The 18,757-nt window shown below is 39.9% G+C and overlaps 1 protein-coding gene across 4 annotated transcripts in view; it reads left to right on the forward strand.

Annotated features, from left to right (window-relative positions):
- Nucleotides 1–10,716: 10,716 nt before the first annotated feature.
- Nucleotides 10,717–18,757, forward strand: part of RAPGEF2 (Rap guanine nucleotide exchange factor 2) — a 181,132-nt gene continuing 173,091 nt past the window's right edge. For 3 of the 4 annotated variants that reach the window (XM_064652354.1, XM_064652353.1, XM_064652355.1), the window contains exon 1: nt 10,845–11,132. In XM_064652354.1, coding sequence (XP_064508424.1) covers nt 11,064–11,132 — 69 coding nt within the window. In that variant the 5' untranslated portion in view covers nt 10,845–11,063. Of the gene's footprint in view, nt 11,133–18,757 lie in introns of all 4 variants that reach the window. The other variant, XM_064652356.1, reaches the window with a different exon arrangement.

An 18,757-nucleotide genomic window follows, 5' to 3' on the forward strand; every position in this document is an offset into this window, starting at 1 on the left:
ATCATTGACAGGCTGTCTTACAATTTCATTCTTGTATTCAAGATGCAGATGGATGTTATTAGAAAGGTTTTTACTTCGAATGTGCGCGGCTTGTCCACATGGCTGAGATTAGTGCTCAACAGTCATATAATGCTTTTCATCCTCAAAAGGTCTTTACAAGCCCCAGCTCTCAGAACGCCCTTGTGAGGTAGGTGCAGGCATTTTGTTATATGGTTTATAACAAGGAGTTACTAACACATGTTAGTAACTTGTTCAAAGATGTATTGCACAGCAAGCATTATAAAGGAAGGAATTATTTACACTTTCCTAATGGTCTTCTGTGATGTTTTCCTATAAAGACAAAAAAGTAAGATTTCACCATGGCAACATATTTTCCCATATGAAAGAAGTGATTAGTGACATCAAGAATTAAAATGTATTTCAGGTTACAGTACTACCAGATAAATATGTACTTCTAAAATTTATGAGGCCGAATTTCCTACTGCACTCAGCTTCAATTAATACAGCGGAACTGGAGCCTACAGGGATCGTCAAAGAGACCCAAATTTGATAGAAGATTTGGAGCACTTGCCTCTAACCATACTTCAAAACAGAGGGAAATGATTTTAGGAGGAATGATGAAAAACGCCTGTCTTCTCGGTTGAAAGGATAGTGCAGGATTATTTTTTTTCCCTGCTTTAACTGCAGGATTATAATTAAAGCCCCAACAGTCCCAGTAGGAACTCCCTTCCACTGAAAGTTCTTGTAATATTGTATCTCATCTGAGTGAGGGGGCTGAAATAAGCTGTAGCTATAAATTACTTCTTTATAATTATATATTTGCACTGAGCTTTTACTGGCATGACCACATTGACATGCTTTACCTTGCACAGACAAGCCAGTGGAAGTTTCAAGTGTTGAGCAGCACACATGATCTGGCTAGGGCCAAGATCACTCTGTGAAATGTGGTTTCTAAACTAGGTTGGCAAGACCTTGAAAGCTGTGTAAAAATCAGTTTTAAAGGTCTTTGTAAACCTTGGTGAGCCTTAGGGCCCACATAGGTAGATGGAAAAATTGGATTGGAAAACAGTTGCCAACTTGGCCCCATAAAGAATAGTTAATAGCGCTGTGAGATGGTGAGGCACTTCTGAATAAACCAGCAGGGGCTGACTGGTGGGAGACTACAGACACGAGGGTTTGCTTCATAGACATACACCTACTTTATGCTTTCTGGGTAAATAGATTGAGAATAGCCTGTCTAGCTCAAGTTGTGAGAAGGGTAAAGCTCGATAGGCTAAAGCAAGTGTATATTTTAATTGCGTTCCATCTTCCCTATTTTTGAGTTAGCTTTGCTTTCTTTCAGATTATTTTTTTTCATTGAGTAAATAATTGGGTAGTTATGTCCATTGAATGAAAGACTATGCAGCATCTCAGGAAAGAGGTTGAAAGTTAGTAACTGAACTCTCTGGTGCGTCAGAAAGAATCACACACTTGTGCTGCATAGAGGAGACTGAAAGAGTGGAATGGTATAAACTAGTCATGCTTTTTTAACCCCAGAAAGAGTTTCTTACTTGTTTTTCAGAATAATTCTACATGCGATATTATCTCTCTCTTGTTTTTCTGGTAAAGGTATCTGGCCCCACAAATTTCTTTGGAGGAAAGGGAAATGTGAGTTATTTTCTAGTTTTATGATCTCTATACAGTGTTTCAGGTAAATTCAGGGAAATGATGGGCAGATAAATGAATCAAAGTTATTTTATGGGGAATTACAACTGGAACAAGTTATCACAGCCTGCAGTGTCAGCTATCCTATTTCACTTTATAATTGTGCAAGCGAGTACATCTAGACCAATTAAGCATTTTCAGTTGCGTACAAAAGAGTTGCAAATGCCTGCTAGAGGATGGAGATATGATATAATTTAACTTTAAACATTTGGGTTTAAGGTTAAGAGATGCTTTTGGAGGGCTATGACATACCTGCATGGTTTTGAAGATAAGACATACATACGCACATTGCAAAACCATGAGGTATTTAAGTTAATAGCTCAAACCTACGTCATGCTTTGAATATCTTCAGTACTTTTATTTCTCTTTAAAATTTACAAAAACAAAGATCTGCAAGCACTGCAGAATGGTTTCAGGCCACTTGTGGTCCGGTTTTTGTCAAATGCCATCACATCTCCTTTCACCTACAAACCCCTTTTTATTTCCCACAAGATTACCCTTGGAACCATTGTGTTTGAGGCTCCCACAAAGCAACTTGATTCCCATGTGCACAGATCTTTTAAAATCTAACCGCAGTAGGAAAATACTTTGCCTAAGCTTCAGTGTTGGTCTCCTACTTGAAATGAACTGAATATCTGTACCATTATTGATGGTTTCAAAAAAAATGTGGTATTTTTGCTTGAAAGGCCCCTCTTTGCACTTTGAAAATGTGCTGATGTGTGTTTTTAATCAGCTGTACTTACATTGCCCAGGAGTATCAACCCAGTATCTCACTCAGAGATTTATATATCAGGTGAGCAGGACCCTCACTGAAAGTGTATTCATGATGAGTATGGGTTAAAGACTACAGGTACTTCAAATAAAACTTCAGAAAACCTATTTGAAAATAAAAAATATCCATACAAATACTTAACTTCTGGACCATTGGTAGTATTTTTGGAGTACAAGGGACCCAGAAAAATTAATTAAAGATAAAATTTTCTCTTGTACTCTTCTGCTCGATAGCAAGAACAATCTAACTTCATACCCGAATGTAATAGTAATGTGAAGGCTTGAGGCAAAATTGTTAGCTACTCACATCAATGGAATGAAGTTATACAGCTCACTTCCACCTGAGAGAAGAACTATTTTAACAGTTTGTGCTTCACTAACAAGACACAGATGTCACCATCGGGCAAACAGGGGCAAGATTGTTTTGTGGTTCGTCATGCACCTCTTCCCAAGGGCACAGCTGAGTGCGAGTTAGAGCCGTCTCTCTTTCTGGGGGTTTCAAACAGTGCATCATTTTTTTTTTTGCTAGAGACCATCCTCTGCTGCAGCACTCTCAGAACTCCCTGCAAGCCCATCAAGGATCAGAGACAAGGAGAGGGTCTTTAGCAGTTTTAAACTAGCAGGATTTTGTTGGTTTCATTGAAATACAGGGACTTTAATCAGATGAGGACCTGTACTGTAAAATGAAGGTATGCTGAAGCAGGAGAAATGATCTACCCTAGATTTTCTCCCGCTGCAGAATCTGCTTCCTCATGTGAATACTACTCATGCACAAACAAGAGCATGTGGATGCCAATCTCCACCCTCCAGTTTATTTGCAGGAGGGTACTTCTGAAGTATTTCAAGACTTCCTTATCGCAAGGACTAAATACACAGAACTGTCTCCATGCCAGATAGCTTGAACTGAAGGAAGAAAAAATTAAGTATGGATAGTAGGATTGTGCTTACTGTGGCAGTGCACAGGGCTCTCATCATGCCAGTCAGGTGTCAGCATATGTCAGCAGACCTCTAGGTGGCTAATAGCACAAAAAAAAAAAATATTCCTGGCAAAGAGCTTCTCCTCACAAAATCCTTAATTGTTCATGTGTTTTTCGAAAGTTTACATCTTCCAGAGGGTCACTTGATTTGCCACAAATCATTAATCTCAACTACCTCTTTTTTACAATTACTTCCCACATTTCAGTTTCTCTTCCTGACCTAGAAAACACATTTACAAGATATACTTGGTTGGTTACAGATCTTCATCAGCCACTTCCCTCTGCTAGTTGCTCTGCTAAGCACAGCAACAACGACTAAGGCTTTTTCTTTTTCTTTTAAAAATATGTTTTAGAAAGGAAAAGTGAACCAGACATTGTGTTCTTATGTTTTTCCAGCAGTGATACAAGAAGGCAATGGTGGATGTTCTCAGCACAAATCAGTTGTTACAGAGTAGGAAGATAGTGTTTATCACAGCTAGCTGCTGAATGTTTGAAGAGTATTATGTGTATCTATTGCATAAATGAAACAAATAGCAAAATTAACACAAAAACCCTGGGGAAAAGTGATAATTTGTTGCTCTGTGTCTTAGATCCAGGTAACACAAGGAATATATTGTGTAAACTTCTACCTCAGACTGCTTATGAGCGGAGTAATGCTTATTTTTGTCTATTCCTTCATGTCTCTATTTTTGTATTACTGGAGGATTTCTTGCTCCAACTGAATTTAATGCTTGAATTTATCATTATGTATTTGTACAGAAGCTGAAGTTTATGGTGGAAATAGGGATCTCTTTGTATTAAGTTCATTACAAAAATAAAGAAATAGTCTTAATTTTCACTGCTGACATTAACAGTGATTGTAGAGTCTATGTGAAAAAAAATTGATCATTACAGTGTTTTGAACCTGAACTATTTATTTTTTCCTATGATCTGTTTATTAAGAGTATTCTTTGACTACAGGTGCAGTGCAGAGCTCTGCACATACAAAGTCAGGCATATTGTTATTAAATTGTCCAGAATTATCAGGAAAATTCCATGATAAGCTTAGATCACCTTGGTAGCTTAACTCAGTGTCCATCTACATGGAATATGCTTTCTTTGGATAGGGTAAAATTAGATTTTAAAGCTCTTTTATTCCAGATACTGGATGATTTCTTCTTGGAAGAATAGATGGAACATGAATCAATGGAGTGTGGTATTAGTGATTTGTAAGTAAAAAACTATCGACTTTTATAGAATTCACTGAACTTAAAGCTGATCCTAACCATTTAAATTGGTACCTAGTACTTGTCACATTATGATATAGGTGTGAATATGCTTTGCCAGGATATGTATGTACAGCAGAGGAACATTCAGTTAAGCACACACCCACACATCCCCATATGCTTTGAACAGATCTAAATGGTGACTGAAAGATGAAGAAGGCTGAGCCACATAAACATTATACACAATGACTATTAATTTCAAAGCAAGGCAGTAATTTATGGAGGTTGTTAGGAAGCAATGTAAATACAAATGCTCTTCTAATAAGCACCAGTAGCATCATGTTGGAACATATTTGTGATTCACTATATTGTGTTAAAGCAAGCAGGGAAGAGTGTGGATGATCTCCATGGAAGATGGTGACAAGACTAAAGAGGAGAAAGCTGACAGGAATGCAGGATTCAGGGACTCAGTCCAAGGAATAGTTCTAGCATGGGCTGACTTAGCAGTGCAGTAAGCAGTGCTTGGTAGTTGAGCGAGGACAGGCAATATCTGGAATAATTAATCAATAATTCATTATGGAAAAATGCTACCAGCTGTAAACTTAATTTGTAGAATAATGCCCTGCAGTAATGCCAAAAGTTATAAATATATTCATATTTTTTGAAACAGCTAGTACGAACTGAAGCCAAATGCTTTAATCATATATAATATATAATAAAGCTGACCTAAAATAAAATAAAATAATAGGTTTCTGATGGCAGTCAGTGAAAACTAGGCAGTTAGTATAGAATCCTAATACTGAAAATAGCACATTTGGAGTGAAAGGTCTTAATAACAATCTTAACAATTTTGTCTCTTATAAATATTTGATATCTTTGTGCAGGAATAAAATTCCTACCTCCTATGTGTTTCATTTTCCTTGCAGAGTTTTACATATTTTATTTATTATTCTGCATGATCTATTAGATAACTTTATCATCTAGTGTTTTATGAAAAGCAGTATGGTTGGATATTAATGATCATCTAGCTATATATCATTAATATGTATGAGTCAAATTCTTTTAAAGACTTGGCCAGCTTTGAATAAATAGTAGTTCTGTGTAGATTTGACTTTTAGACAATTTCTCCTATTGATAGTTTGGCACAATCATGTAATGTTTGGGTTGAAGAAACTTCAAAAGATTATTTTAAACAAGTCAAGTGCAGCCATTTCAGGAAGAGTAAGTTTGTATTTTCTTTTAGGAAATATATTGGTTTAAAAGCAAAACACTGAAATGTAAGCTTTGGCTTTAATTTGTTTAGTAATGAAAATTTCAAAGACAAGGAATAAGAATGAAATATTTTTTCCTTATTTGGGATGCTATTTACTGAAATATACTATGAGAAATATATGTGACACCAAATATTTAGATCATGAAACTCTTATGGTATACATTCAACAGCTGAAATTGTTCCTATGTATATCCTGCCTATACTAGGTCATGGATGACTATTTGGAAAGGAGTGCATTTTTTAACCCATATATAATTTAGAAAGTGTCATCTATCTAAAATGACACTGAGTTTAGTCTCTCTGATACCTTTGCCACTGTGTAGCAGCTGCAATTCGAGAACTCCCACAAGGCACCTTTCCATGCTGGCAGCCTGTTTCAGAGCACACCAGCACCTATGTGCCAACTTCCTGCTGTGTGCTTTGCATCTTCCCACTGAACCAGCCTCTCTCACCACACGTCCCGATAATGACAAAAGATGCTATTTGACTATTTCTGTGTCTGTAGTTAATTTTCTGTTTAAAAAAAAAAAAAAAAAAAATGCTGCTACTGTTATTAGTAACAGCACTTTGCAGCGCTTTCTCTGTCTCAGAATACTTTACCTGAGAAGTTTAGTTGCTACTTTTGTGTCTCTTTTCACAGAAGGAGAAGCTGGAGATGTTGACATGAGTCCTGGAGCCTAGCTTCCCAGTGGAGGTACCAGCATAGAAGACTCACAACCATCTCCTATCATCACTTTCACTCCTGAGAGACGAGGGCCAGACCTGTAGCATGGTCGCAAACACAAATGAAGCTTGTGTAGATGTACCCGAGCTTCAGAAATACAGGCTCAACCTTCAGGAGTTCCTGTTAATTTGCTCAGTGTTCACACAGGGTGTAGCATAGGGGCTACCATCAATTGCTATGCCTCCTGGGTGCTGCTGCAATACAGATATCAGCCACCTTTCTTTTTCTCAGGGTACCTTTATCAGTACAGCTGAAGAGAACACTGTGTGGGCTGTGAATTCCTCTCCAAGATCATGTAAATACTTGGATGGTTCGTGCTGGTCCCTGAGCTGTTGATGCTAGTATTAAACTAACTAGCTAAAGCCGGTTTGCATACATTTGCAGCTACAGCAGAAGTTAAATGATAAATATTCCCAAATGTAGCTATGCAAATAGTGGCAAATTCTGAATAAATACATGAAATGTATTATAGTAGTAAAAAAATCCTTCTCTTTTTCCTTTAAGAAAAAGCAAAGGATGATTTTTCCTTTATGGCACAGGCCAAGTTCTCTTTTATAAACTTTAGAATTTCATACATCTTATGAGTACAAAAGGACCGTAAAACTATGTTAAACATTCAAGGATTATTTTACTATGGACCATGTTAAGCTACTGATATCTTTCTATTCTACCCTCTGATTCAGGGGCACATAGTAGTTGTAACTAGAGGATGTTGTGTAAAAAATTAACAGACAAAACCACCCACCCAAACAAACAAATCCACATGTCCTTCATCATACTGTAAAAGATGCTAAAAACTGGAATTGCAAATGGTAGCAATCCCATCCATGTATAAATCCCAAAAGGAGAGAGATAGCATTCTTGGAAATGGTGCCACCCCTAAAGACAGAGCATAGAGGCTAATCTTGTTCAAAGGAAATTGTCTCCTCTTGGTAGTGGCCTTACTTGTGCCTAAAATAATTCATCTCTGACTTAAAAGCCAATAAAATTAGCTTCAGCCCAGGCTGAAGGGAATGGCTGCTGTTCTGGTCAGCTCCAGAGCGGTTCACTGGGCTGATACCTCCATTCCTCTATAACAGTCTACCTCCGTGAATGGTTATGGAAGTATTTTTTTATGGTTGCTGAGAAGAGAGAGAGCTGGGAAGGAGACATGCAGCTCTGAGGGCTGGAGTTTGGCGGCATGAATCTGCTTCAGCTGCCATGCCGTCTCAAGAAGATAGATGAAAATGAGTACTTATCCAAAGAAAGGGGAGAAAAGGACATCCCGGGGCTTATAACCATGATGACTGTATATAATTTACTAAACTCTCTCAAAGAGGCAATGTTTTGTTTCCCTACCAGGGCAGACAGGCCTGTCCTGAGAAAACCAAGTATTTAACTGTGGGTGACTAATAACTGGTGTAATGAATTAAAACCTGTATGACTAAGTCAAGTGCAAGCCTTTCAAAGTGTGAGTATCTTCTTAAAAATGAGGTTTAGCAAATGAACAAAGAGCTCCCAGAAATACTGAATTTGTTTCCTTGGCATTTCAGTAATTGTTTGACCTGACCATTTCAAATTACCACTTGAAAGAAACAGAGATATTCAGGAAGGCAGGTACTCTGTATTTCCAAGAAAAAATACATTTCTAAAATAACATAGTGCTTAGTTATAGCTATCCAAAAGGATATTATGCTGAGCTGTCATATTTTGAGTTGCAGCCTTTTCATACTGCTGAAATATCAGTACTATATGTACTGCATGTATATATAGTTAACTCTTAGTTTCCTTGTGTAATATGGAGTCGAAAACCTCTATAATGTACTAACATGACCAGAAAAACACTGTCACACCCCCCTACCCCTCGAAAAAAAATCCATTGTTAATAAGGCTAGATATGTAGACTGAAGAATAACCAAAAAGAAAAATGAATGGTATGGCATGTCATGGTATATATATGTATTTTAAAACATACTGATTTATTGTTAAAGTTGGAAAACAGGAGGACAGTGAGACTATGAGAATATTGAATTTACAAAAACATTTGACACTGTAAATTATATTTTTTGAGTATTTGCATGAAAAATAGGGTTTCCAGTGATAATTGGATATTTTCCTTACTCTGTATCTTGATGATTATTTACTGATTTGTTTATTTTTTTTCTATTCTGAAAAAACTAGACTAATTTCAGCTAGGAAAAAAACCAGCATAAAGGACAGACTAGTATCCACCCTGGAGGATATGAATAATCAGAAGCATTTTCATTATACAAATTTGTTGCTTACAGACACTAAAAAGGTGCTAATGCAATGCATCTTTAAATATTATTAAGAAGTCGATGAGTGTATTTGTACATAGTCCTCTAGCTTTCATTCATTTCCATTTATAACAATTCATGTACCATGTGATAAGCCTTTGACATACATCTATAACCATTGAGATTCGTCACACTGAGCTGAGTACTATCAGAACTCCCAGATCCCATTGGCTGAAGTTAAACATCCCTATGAATCACAGCTATTGTGTTACCAGACAGCACGGCAAAAAATTAACCAGAGCAAAACACTTCACTTGATGCTGTTACAGCTAATAGGTCTGAAATGAAAGATAATTGCATATTAAAATAGAGTGGGTAGCTCTGTTTTGATGTAGAGATATAAAGATGTCAGGCAAGCTAGTCTGTAGCAGGAGGGAATGGGTGCCCTGGAGTGATTGAGGATTGAAGCCCAGGAGAGCATTCCTCACATTCCTGTGGCACTCGCCCTATACATATGCCCCACAAAAAAAGGGAACTTCAGCACTCCGTGTTGGTAAACTCAGCTTTGGAAAAGCTGACACTTTTCTATAGCTGCAGGCTTGATTAATTTGAAGAAATTATACCCTCTGAATGATGAACACGAAGCATATTAAAACTGTTATTTTTTAGGGCAAAGGACATTACGTTATCAATCTGTTAGTTAGGAAAAAAATCCCCCCAAAGGACTACTAATAAGCTCCAACAAGCAAGATGTAGAGAATGTGGAGCCCTCCTTAGTATTTTGCCATAATCTGCCCAGAATGATTGGTATTACTGCAAAAATATTTTGCTGACACATATGAATGGGATTAGCCCGAAAAGCTAGCTTTGTTAATGAGCCATATCTAGAAATTCAGTAGGTTTAGAAGATTAGTCTGAAGACAGAGCATTTTTGAGAGCCATGTATGTCTAAAAGTGTAAGATTTTGTCTCCTGAGACCAGCAGTGTATGTTTTATAAGGAAAAGATGGTTATCCCTGGGACTTTTCACAAATAAAAAAATCAAATAAAGATGACACTACCTTACTTGGGATTGAAATGTGACTGCTAGTGACTGGGAGTTAAACAGATTTATTAGTGTTGACATTATTTACATTGCGTGATCCATATCAGTGAAGGGTACACATCACTTGTGAAGGCAAATACATTAACAGTATTACTCTGCTGCTAATGGCACGTTAATAATACTTCCATGATTCGCGTTTGTCAAGCTGCTGCTGAGACGTGCTCAGTATCATGGTAAACAAAGAAAATCAGCCATGTTGCGAGACCCCTTATTCTTTAAAAACTTAAGTTCACGTGAGAAGAATCCGCTGCTAGATAATCCCCAGAAAATTGATAAAATAAAGATTTCACATCCCTTCCTCGTTTTTATCCCATATAACAATGACAGAGGGGACAGCCGGCTGGTACGGACTACTTTTGAGAAGTGTGATAACAGGTGGGCTCCCAAAAGTCACTAGATCCAGCAGATCGAGTCTTTATTTATAGTTTTTGTTTCAGTGTCCAGCTTGCTCAGCACCAGGATCCATCTACAGGATGCACGGCCAAAGCTATGGTGATGCGCGTGTCTTAGGACGATGGCGGCAGCCGGTCAGACTTTTTTTTTTTTTTTTTCCGGTTGTTAAACCCAGGAAGGATGTTTTCCCAGGGGGAGGATGCTGAACCACTGCCGCCGAAGGAGACCCCGCCGGCCGCGACCCCCAGCACCCCGCCCCACCCTCCCTGCTCCGTCCCGCCTCCACCCGCCCCCCGCCGCTCCGCCTCCCCGAGCCAGCAACTTCCCCGTCGCCGAGGCGGGCGCGGAGCCCCCAATCAGCCCGGATGGGAGGAGGAGGAAGAGGAGGGAGGCGGCGAGGACGGTGCCCAGGGGGATGCGGCGGAGCGGGCCGGCGGGAGGCGTAGAGCCGGGTCGAGAGGGAGCGCCGAGCCCTTGTCGCCGCCGCTGCCACCGGCGGGGCTCGGCCGCCGCCTCCAGCTCCGGGCGGCGGCGCTGCTGAGCCCGCGGTGCCTCCGCGCCGCCTCCCAGCTCCTCGCCCAGCGCCCCGGCCGCGCAGCGCCAGGCCCCGGCCGGCCCTCCCCCATCGCCTCCCGGGCGGCGGCGGCGGCGGCGGCGGGAGGCAGGAGGGGCACGATGGCGTCCTACGTGGATAACAGCTTCCGCCAGGCGGTGATGAAGAACCCGGCGGAGCGCAGCCCCCAGGTAGGCGCCCCTTCCCCGCAGACCCCGCGGACCCGCGCTCGGGGCGGTGGTGGCGGGGCCGCTCCGCCCGCCCCGCGCAGCCCCGGCCGGGCAGCCCGGGAGCGCCACGGCCGCGCTCCCCCGGGAGCGCAGCTGCTCCCGAGAGGGGTGCCCCCCCCCGCCAGCCCCACTGAGCTCCCCAGCGCTGGATTCCCGGCCGGCAGCTCCCGGGAAGGGAAGACGCGCGTTAACGCGACAACTTTCATTCTACTCACTAATTTTGGGGGAAGAAGAGGGATAAACGCCAGCTGGGTTTGTTTTGAAGGTTGCTTCCGGTAAAAAGAAAAATGCACTTAGAGTATAATTTTTCGTTTGGCTTTTTCTTTTCGTGTGTGTTTTGTTATTGCCCCGGAGTACGCTGTGGCTCCGGATTTGAATTCAATCCCTACTTTTACATAGCTGGCTAGAGCTGGCAGCGCTGTTTCATAATGTAAGGGCTGAGGTCAGTGGTATTCTTGGCAAGTCCTTGCTCTCCAAAGTAGGGTGAAATCCTTACACAATGGCACCAGGCAGGAATTTTTTAGATACCTGCGCCGGGCTCCTGGAGCCCTCTTTGTCAGAGGAGTGTGTGAGTTTAAGCTGTTTGTAAGCGTAGTTGCACTTAGAGAGACTGAGAAAGGTTAAGCTGGGGACCGGCGTGCGTACAGAAACATTTTGACTTAACATGACCTGAAAAACAAGTAAACTGAATGAGTTCCTTCTGCTCCCGAACGCTTGCTGCAGTGGCTGTTGCTGCCAACTGTCTAAAGACTAATAAGCTTTACACTGATCCCCACATCAAGCTGCGGTTCAATAGCTAATGATACAAGGAGTTACTTTGCTTGGAGTTGTAATACCATCTGTCCTATTTTCTAAAGGCTTGTCCTGCTCTCTGAGCAGTCCCTGTATTCGGGTTTTGGGGAAGAAATGTTACTGATTGTTTTGGCAGGCGTCTCACTGGCTGGGGATGATTTCAAATTGGGGTCAAAGAGAAAACCTTGACTTTCGGTCACCACCCATAAGTCATTCCTCCTACTATAGATACGTCATTGTGGTAATGTTATTTTTATCCTCATGCTCGTGGAATATGTGTGAGAAAATAAAACTTCTCATGGAAAAACATACTGACTGCATAGGCATTGTATGTAGCGTGTCTTTGGCAAGTCTTTTTTTTAAATTCTATTTTACAGGAAAAAAGAAAGCTGCTTCTGGAACTTGCTTTTGCGGTGCTAAAGTTGTTTCTCTGTCCTTGTTTGACCTTTCCAAAAATGTCTGTTTGCCTTCTGTGCTGGACCCAGCCCTTCAGTGTGTTGTGAAAGCTGAAAGAGGCCAAGTGTGCTGTCCTGGGGAAGACAGTCTCCGCAAACTTGTAGCGAGGTCACTTGTGTTGGTAGAGGTGTAAATTCCAGCTGGGGGAGCCTACCAGCAGTGTCCAGCCTCAGGAGATGGTTATCAAAGGATGATTGGGTATTCAGGAGTAGTGAGGCTGGCAGATGCTCAGAAACTAGTTGATCAGGTTGTGGGGCCACCAGCCTGGGCTGGGGGGACGATGCTTTCCCTGTGGCGTGGTCTGTGCCATGTGAACTGTTAAACTTTCTCGTGCCCTTGCCAGTTGGCCTTGCTGTCTAGAAGGGATAATAAACAAACAAAAAAGGCAGAAAGTAAGAAATGACGCAGTGAAGAATCCAGCCTGAATGAAGGGATAAAGCCTATGTGAAGGGCACAGGGCAGAGAGCTAAATCGGGAACACCAGGGCTGCGTTAATGCTGTAAAACTTCCCGAATCAGCAGACTGGCAGCCTGCTGTGGCAATCACGGCAGGAAAAGAAGCCCACCCTTAAATCCATGAAACTGACACTGGCCCAAAATAATCCACAAATAATACCAAATTTGTGGGAAACATGATGTGTTTTTAGCACTGGAAATACTTGAAACTGGTAGTCAGGCGTGCCTTCCTGTTGCTGCTGGGGAGAGCAGGGCTTGCAGCAGAAAACTTGGTTGATATTTTTGTGAATAACTCATGTTGAATTGTGTATGTTAAAGAGTTTTCTGATGTTGGTTCTCTGTTCTGGAAGTTTGATTTTATTTTACAGTAGTATTGGAATTTGAAAGAAATATGCTTATGCATATCTTCTTTCATTGTTAAGTAAATGGAAGAAAAATATAGAAAGGTACCAAGACCTTGCTTCTCCTTCCTCCCTTAAAGTAACTTTTTATTGTCTCTTTACTTGAATTTTCCTGTCCTTGCAATGCTATCTCATAAAGATAGTTATTTAATTTTGGCTTTTGGGAAGTCATGAGGTTTCTTTAAAGTTGAGAGAGAGTTGGAAAGAAAAAAATATATTTATCATATTCATGTCAGTACAGGAAATAGCAAGAGAAGTATGCTAGTAGCATATTTGCTGCTTACTTGCATTAACAAACTCTTTGGGGCTCAGCTTCTCCCAAATCATGATGAAGTAAATATCTGTTTGACATTACTATTCACCCTGGATTGTCAGGGTGCAAATTTGGCACAATGCCTTCACTGCAGGCTCAGAGGAAAGGAGTGACAGTATGATAGCCACTGTGTATGGCTTTGAGAACTACTAAGTCTGATACACATTGTTGGAGAAAGCAAACTTAACTTGGTATGAACTTCTGTAGTGCAAAAATCTCTTGGTAATTTTGGACTGGACTGATTTTTTTTTTTTCCAAATAGGTAAACAGTGTATTCTGCAATTGCTTTGGTAAATTCTTAACTTTGTATCTCTTTGGTGTATCCTCCTTTACAGAGTTTTCCTGAATTTTGTGAATTACCACTCAATATTCTGTTGGCTAAAGAAACTAATAAATAATTAAAAAAAAGAATATGTGTATGACCTGCTCTTTAACATGCCTGTTGTGTAACAGAGCTCTCCTCTTTAATTGCTGTATTAAACTATTCATTTTCTCTTTGAAGACGTGAACTAGGAAGTTAATTTAACTACTTTGGGGAATCTAACTTTTAAATGTTCATAAATTACAAATGGTTTTCTGCCCTTAAGCTGTGAGTAATAGCAATCTATTTTTTTTTTCTCCGAATGTTGTCTTACGTGGACTGTTATAGCTTTAAGTCTTTTCAAAACAAATTCTTATTGGCATCATAGGCCAGCTTAGTAAGCATGCAGTTTTATACTGGTGTAGCTTAATCTGAAAAAATAGGGCTGCTTTTGTTTTCAAACAAGAGAAACCGAGCCCTAATCTTTCTTTATGCTAACAACTCATTTGCATGGCATGGTATGTGAACAGCTAGTTACTTCAGAAACTCTGCATATTAGCTCACTGTTTTTATGCCATGTAGTGACGTCTGCAGGAAAAAAAATTTTTAATGTGTGACTTCATATATGTTAGATGCCTAAGGTTTTCCTCTGGAAACTGCCGGTGTGGTACATTGAGGCAATTCAGTACAGCAGTAACTAGTAGCAGAGATATAACAGCATCAGACCATATCTTGAGGGCAGACGGGAGAACTGTACAGTAGCCCTTAGTTTGATACTAGTGCGTCATTTAATGTCAGAAGACATCTAAACAGGATGCTGTTCTTAAGCAGATACTCCCTTCTTGAACACTTGAGAGGAACAATGGTTTAATTATAGGATGTACCTATGCGTTTTCCAAATAAACTTTCAGCTTGTTCCCCAGTTGAGTTATTTTTATACTTGTAACCAGTGATAGCATGATTGTGTGCAATCTTCAGATAAGCCAGAAATGAACATTTCCTTCTTGCTATAGTGATCTCTTAGCAAATAAATACAAGGCCTTGTAGTTTAATGGGATCATAGAAATTAAGCGTTTTATGTACGAGTCTAGCAAAAGAATTTAGTCTTTAAATTCAGGCTGATCATGGTCTTTATACCAAATACACCAGAAGACTGAAATGATCTTTTTCAGAAGAGCTTGTTTGGGATTTCTTTCTTTTGGAAAACAAAAATATTTTGGAGCTTGAGCATTCCTTTCAGATTTTCTTCACTGTCAGCATGCTAGCATGTTACCATCTTTTTGAGGCTAGCATTTGAAGAGGAGGGTAACCCCTGTTATCACGCTGCTAACAGCAGTATAATGCTGAGAACTGATTTTGTTGCTAAATTCTCCTGCTGGTTCTTGGAAGCCCTGAAGAGCGAAGGACTGTGACAGCTGATGCCTGGTATTTGGCTGCATTGCATTGTTATAATGTCTTTCCATAATACATCTCAGAGCTTTGTAATGTGGTTATTCAGGGGTAGCCTTAGCTTGCAAGGCTTGACATTCTGTTTCTTTGAGGGGAGCCCATTTGACCAACAGAATTAGATTTCTGACTGCACTTCCTGTGGTAATGTTCAGGCTTTCTGCTGTCTGCAGTGACTAGTTCTGAATTGGGGCATGAGCCTGTTACGTTTTGTGTTAACGTTGGGAGCAATGTTAGTAATACAGCTTAATGAAGAAATGTTGCTAGTTCTTGGTCCAGGCTTCTCTCTTGCTTGGCAGTCAGTGGGCTTGAAGTAAAATTGCCGTCATAAAGTCATCTGTAAGGGTAGTTGACCTGACCAAAATAAACCACCAACCCTTTAGATGCTGCAGGGTTTTGGAAACTTGTTCAAAATAGCTAACATCCCCTGAATGTGTCTGATGAACTTTAAGTTAAGTGATGTCTCTTGGGGTGTAAGTAGGGCAGGAGGATACTTGTGTCTGAAAAAGAAGTTATAACAGACACAAGTATCTGGAGACCTTTATCCATAGGGGTTTTTCTTGTTGTGTTTCAGCACTAAACTGGGAACATAAAATCCAAAGTAACTACTGGGAAAAAGTGATACCTTTCCCTGACAAAGCAAATAATGTATTTGTTTAGTACAGAAATAATATCACAGAATGCATTTTTGAAGTAAGTGTACTTTTTTTCCTCTTAATGTTTTTTCTCAAGCTAGTATTGCTATGCAGCATAATTTCATGTGCAACAAACTTAATTGTGTGAATATATCTTTTTGTGGCTGATAACGAAAACTGAAACCCTTTGCATAGCTCAGATTTTCTTGTGACCTCTCTAATCTCAGTCTGTTAAAACAGTCCTGGAATGTTTGATTCTGAACTTCCACTGCCAGTTTTCATGTCCTTCCCAAAAGTAAGGGTATGTGCTGCAATGGGCTGCTCAGTATCCTGTTTGTTTTGAAAGAAACTATGTTTATTTCCCAGTCTTTCTGATGGGAGGTGTGTGTGTGCATTTTCCCATAGCCATTCATATCTTTGTTGCCAAGAGCTTTGAGAAGGGCAAGAGTACTGAATTTTTAATTTCTTTTGCAATAGTTCTTCCCTGTCATAGGGCTAGTACTTTCTGCATTTGTAGATTCTATAGTGCTGTATCTTTTGCCAACACATGCAAAGACCTTGGTATGATCAGGAAGCCTTCACCTATAGCATAGAAATAGCCAATTTGAAGTCTTATCCTAAACACTTGTCTGCTTTCTCATTACATCATAAGATTGCAGCTCAGTTAGCTGTACGTATCTCAGCAAGTTTGAAACTTGGAAAGTGAGCATTTAACTGTAGCACTGATAAGCTCTATGTAATTTCCTACTTGATTAATTATCTGCTTCATAGAGTTTGCTTATGATTTCTGCCCTGCTGTGGCTGCAGAAGTGTTTGCACTGGGTTTGGGCTGGGTATGTTCCTGTGAGCATGTTTTTGACAGCCTTTGTGGACAGAGTTACCTTCCTGCACTTAAAAATTGGAAGGCTTTCGTTTCCTAGGGAAGTTACTGAAGTGAGCAGTGCTGGGCCCAAAGCCCGGGGATCTTCTACTCAGCCCAGGCTTTTTTTGTCCACTTGCCTCTTAACTTGCTGTTCAGACATAAGAGCACGTGTCTGTACCCTCTGTTATGCCAAAAGGCCAGTTCCCTCCCACCCATCCTCACCCACCCCTCTGGTGAGTCGGGCCCAGTGGTGCTGTTGGGGAGCCTACGGTGGAGGATGATTATTGTGAAGCGATATTGCTTGGCATGGATAGGCTTGCTCTTCTGCCAAAACTAGTAATAAGCAAAATCATCTATTGAACTTCTAAAACCAAAAAGGCTAATATATCTTTTTTGGGTGTAAAAGTGTAGGTCAGCAAAGGTAAAGAACACACAAGCATTTTCCCCAAATCGTGTTTTTCTTTAGTAGGAGGATAGAGTATTCTGTGGGTTATCAGGTTATTCACAAAGAACCATTAGGAAAAAAAAAGATAATTTAAATGTAATCTCCAAAGATGATTAATTTATTTTATGCTTATTACAATAGAGCTTAGCTAAGGTTTTTTTAAGAAGTTATTGTTTCTTGAACTCCATTGTTTTAAAAAAATCTGTATGTTTAGAAGTTTTTAAAGGTCTATGCTTATGCAAATTACTAGTAGCTACTAATTAATTCTGTTGAATAACTGATGTGATTCTAATAATTTTTTTAATCAGAATGTTACTACTTAATCTGTTAGCATGTTTCAAGAATAACTATATGGACACTGAACAGTCATTGTAAGAACTTCGACTTCCTCGTTGAGGGTTTTTTGTATCCTCATGAGAAAATGTATTTTGGCTTGTGTTTTGGGAACTTTCCCACAGTAGGAGATCTAATTTTTGTGAGGTATTGTTTGGGGATTCAAAAGGAGCGCTGGCAGAAAGATAGCTCCACAAAGATGCTTTGTGGAGGGCAGCTGAGCCTGCACGCCTTGTTTGCTGCAGCCAGTGTTGCAGATTTAATTTGCTGGATATATTTTGCGTGAAGGAGTGTATTTGAATAAGTCTCAAAATGGAAGTGGTTCTCTGCTTCCCTTTTCCTGAAGCTGATGAAGTTAACCACTCTTCTTGAAAAGGGAGAGAGAAGAGCCCTACTGCAGTGCTTTCCTTACAGCTTTGTTTTGCAGTTAAAATCAGCTATTTCTTCTCTCTGGGTATCTCTGTTACGCCCATATAGCTGTAGATGTGTTTCTCTGTGTGTCTCTGTCTTCTCTGACCTGAGTAAGAGTGATTCAATATTTGATTTAGAACAGTTCTAAAGAATTCTAGTCAACAATAATGAGCAGCATCTATATAATTACCTGAGCAAAACACTGAAGGCATAAGAAAAGGTTGAAATATTTAAACTGGGGGGAGGGAGAGTGGAGAGTGGGAGGCACAAGTTTACTTTTCAGGATTGATAAAGGTTGAAGGAATATTCTTATATTAATATTTCTGTGGAAAGCATAACTTACCTATTTTTCTCTTATTTGTATGTATTCTGATAAACACCAACACAATGAAAATGCATTTGGTATCAGTGTAAATTACCTGGGAATGGGTAGTAAGTTTCATGAAAGATGCATTTCTGGAGATGCCTGTTATTGACTGTCTTTACCAGGCTGTTTGTTTGCTTGCTTTTTGTATGTCTTAAAATAAACTTGTTTTAATAAATAAAAACTTTTATTACATAGTTGTGTTTGTTTGTTTGTTTGTTTGTTTGTTTTTTGTTTTCCAGTTTGCATTTGCAGTTCTGTATTTTTAAGGATACTTTTGTACCCCATCCTTATTTTACTTTTATGGTCATTGGGGAAAAACTAAAAATAACTGAAAACTTGGAGGGGTGACATAAAAAGTTGCACAAATGT

The sequence above is a fragment of the Pseudopipra pipra genome, chromosome 4 (genome assembly GCF_036250125.1).
Source record: "Pseudopipra pipra isolate bDixPip1 chromosome 4, bDixPip1.hap1, whole genome shotgun sequence".
NCBI classification, from domain to species: domain Eukaryota; kingdom Metazoa; phylum Chordata; class Aves; order Passeriformes; family Pipridae; genus Pseudopipra; species Pseudopipra pipra.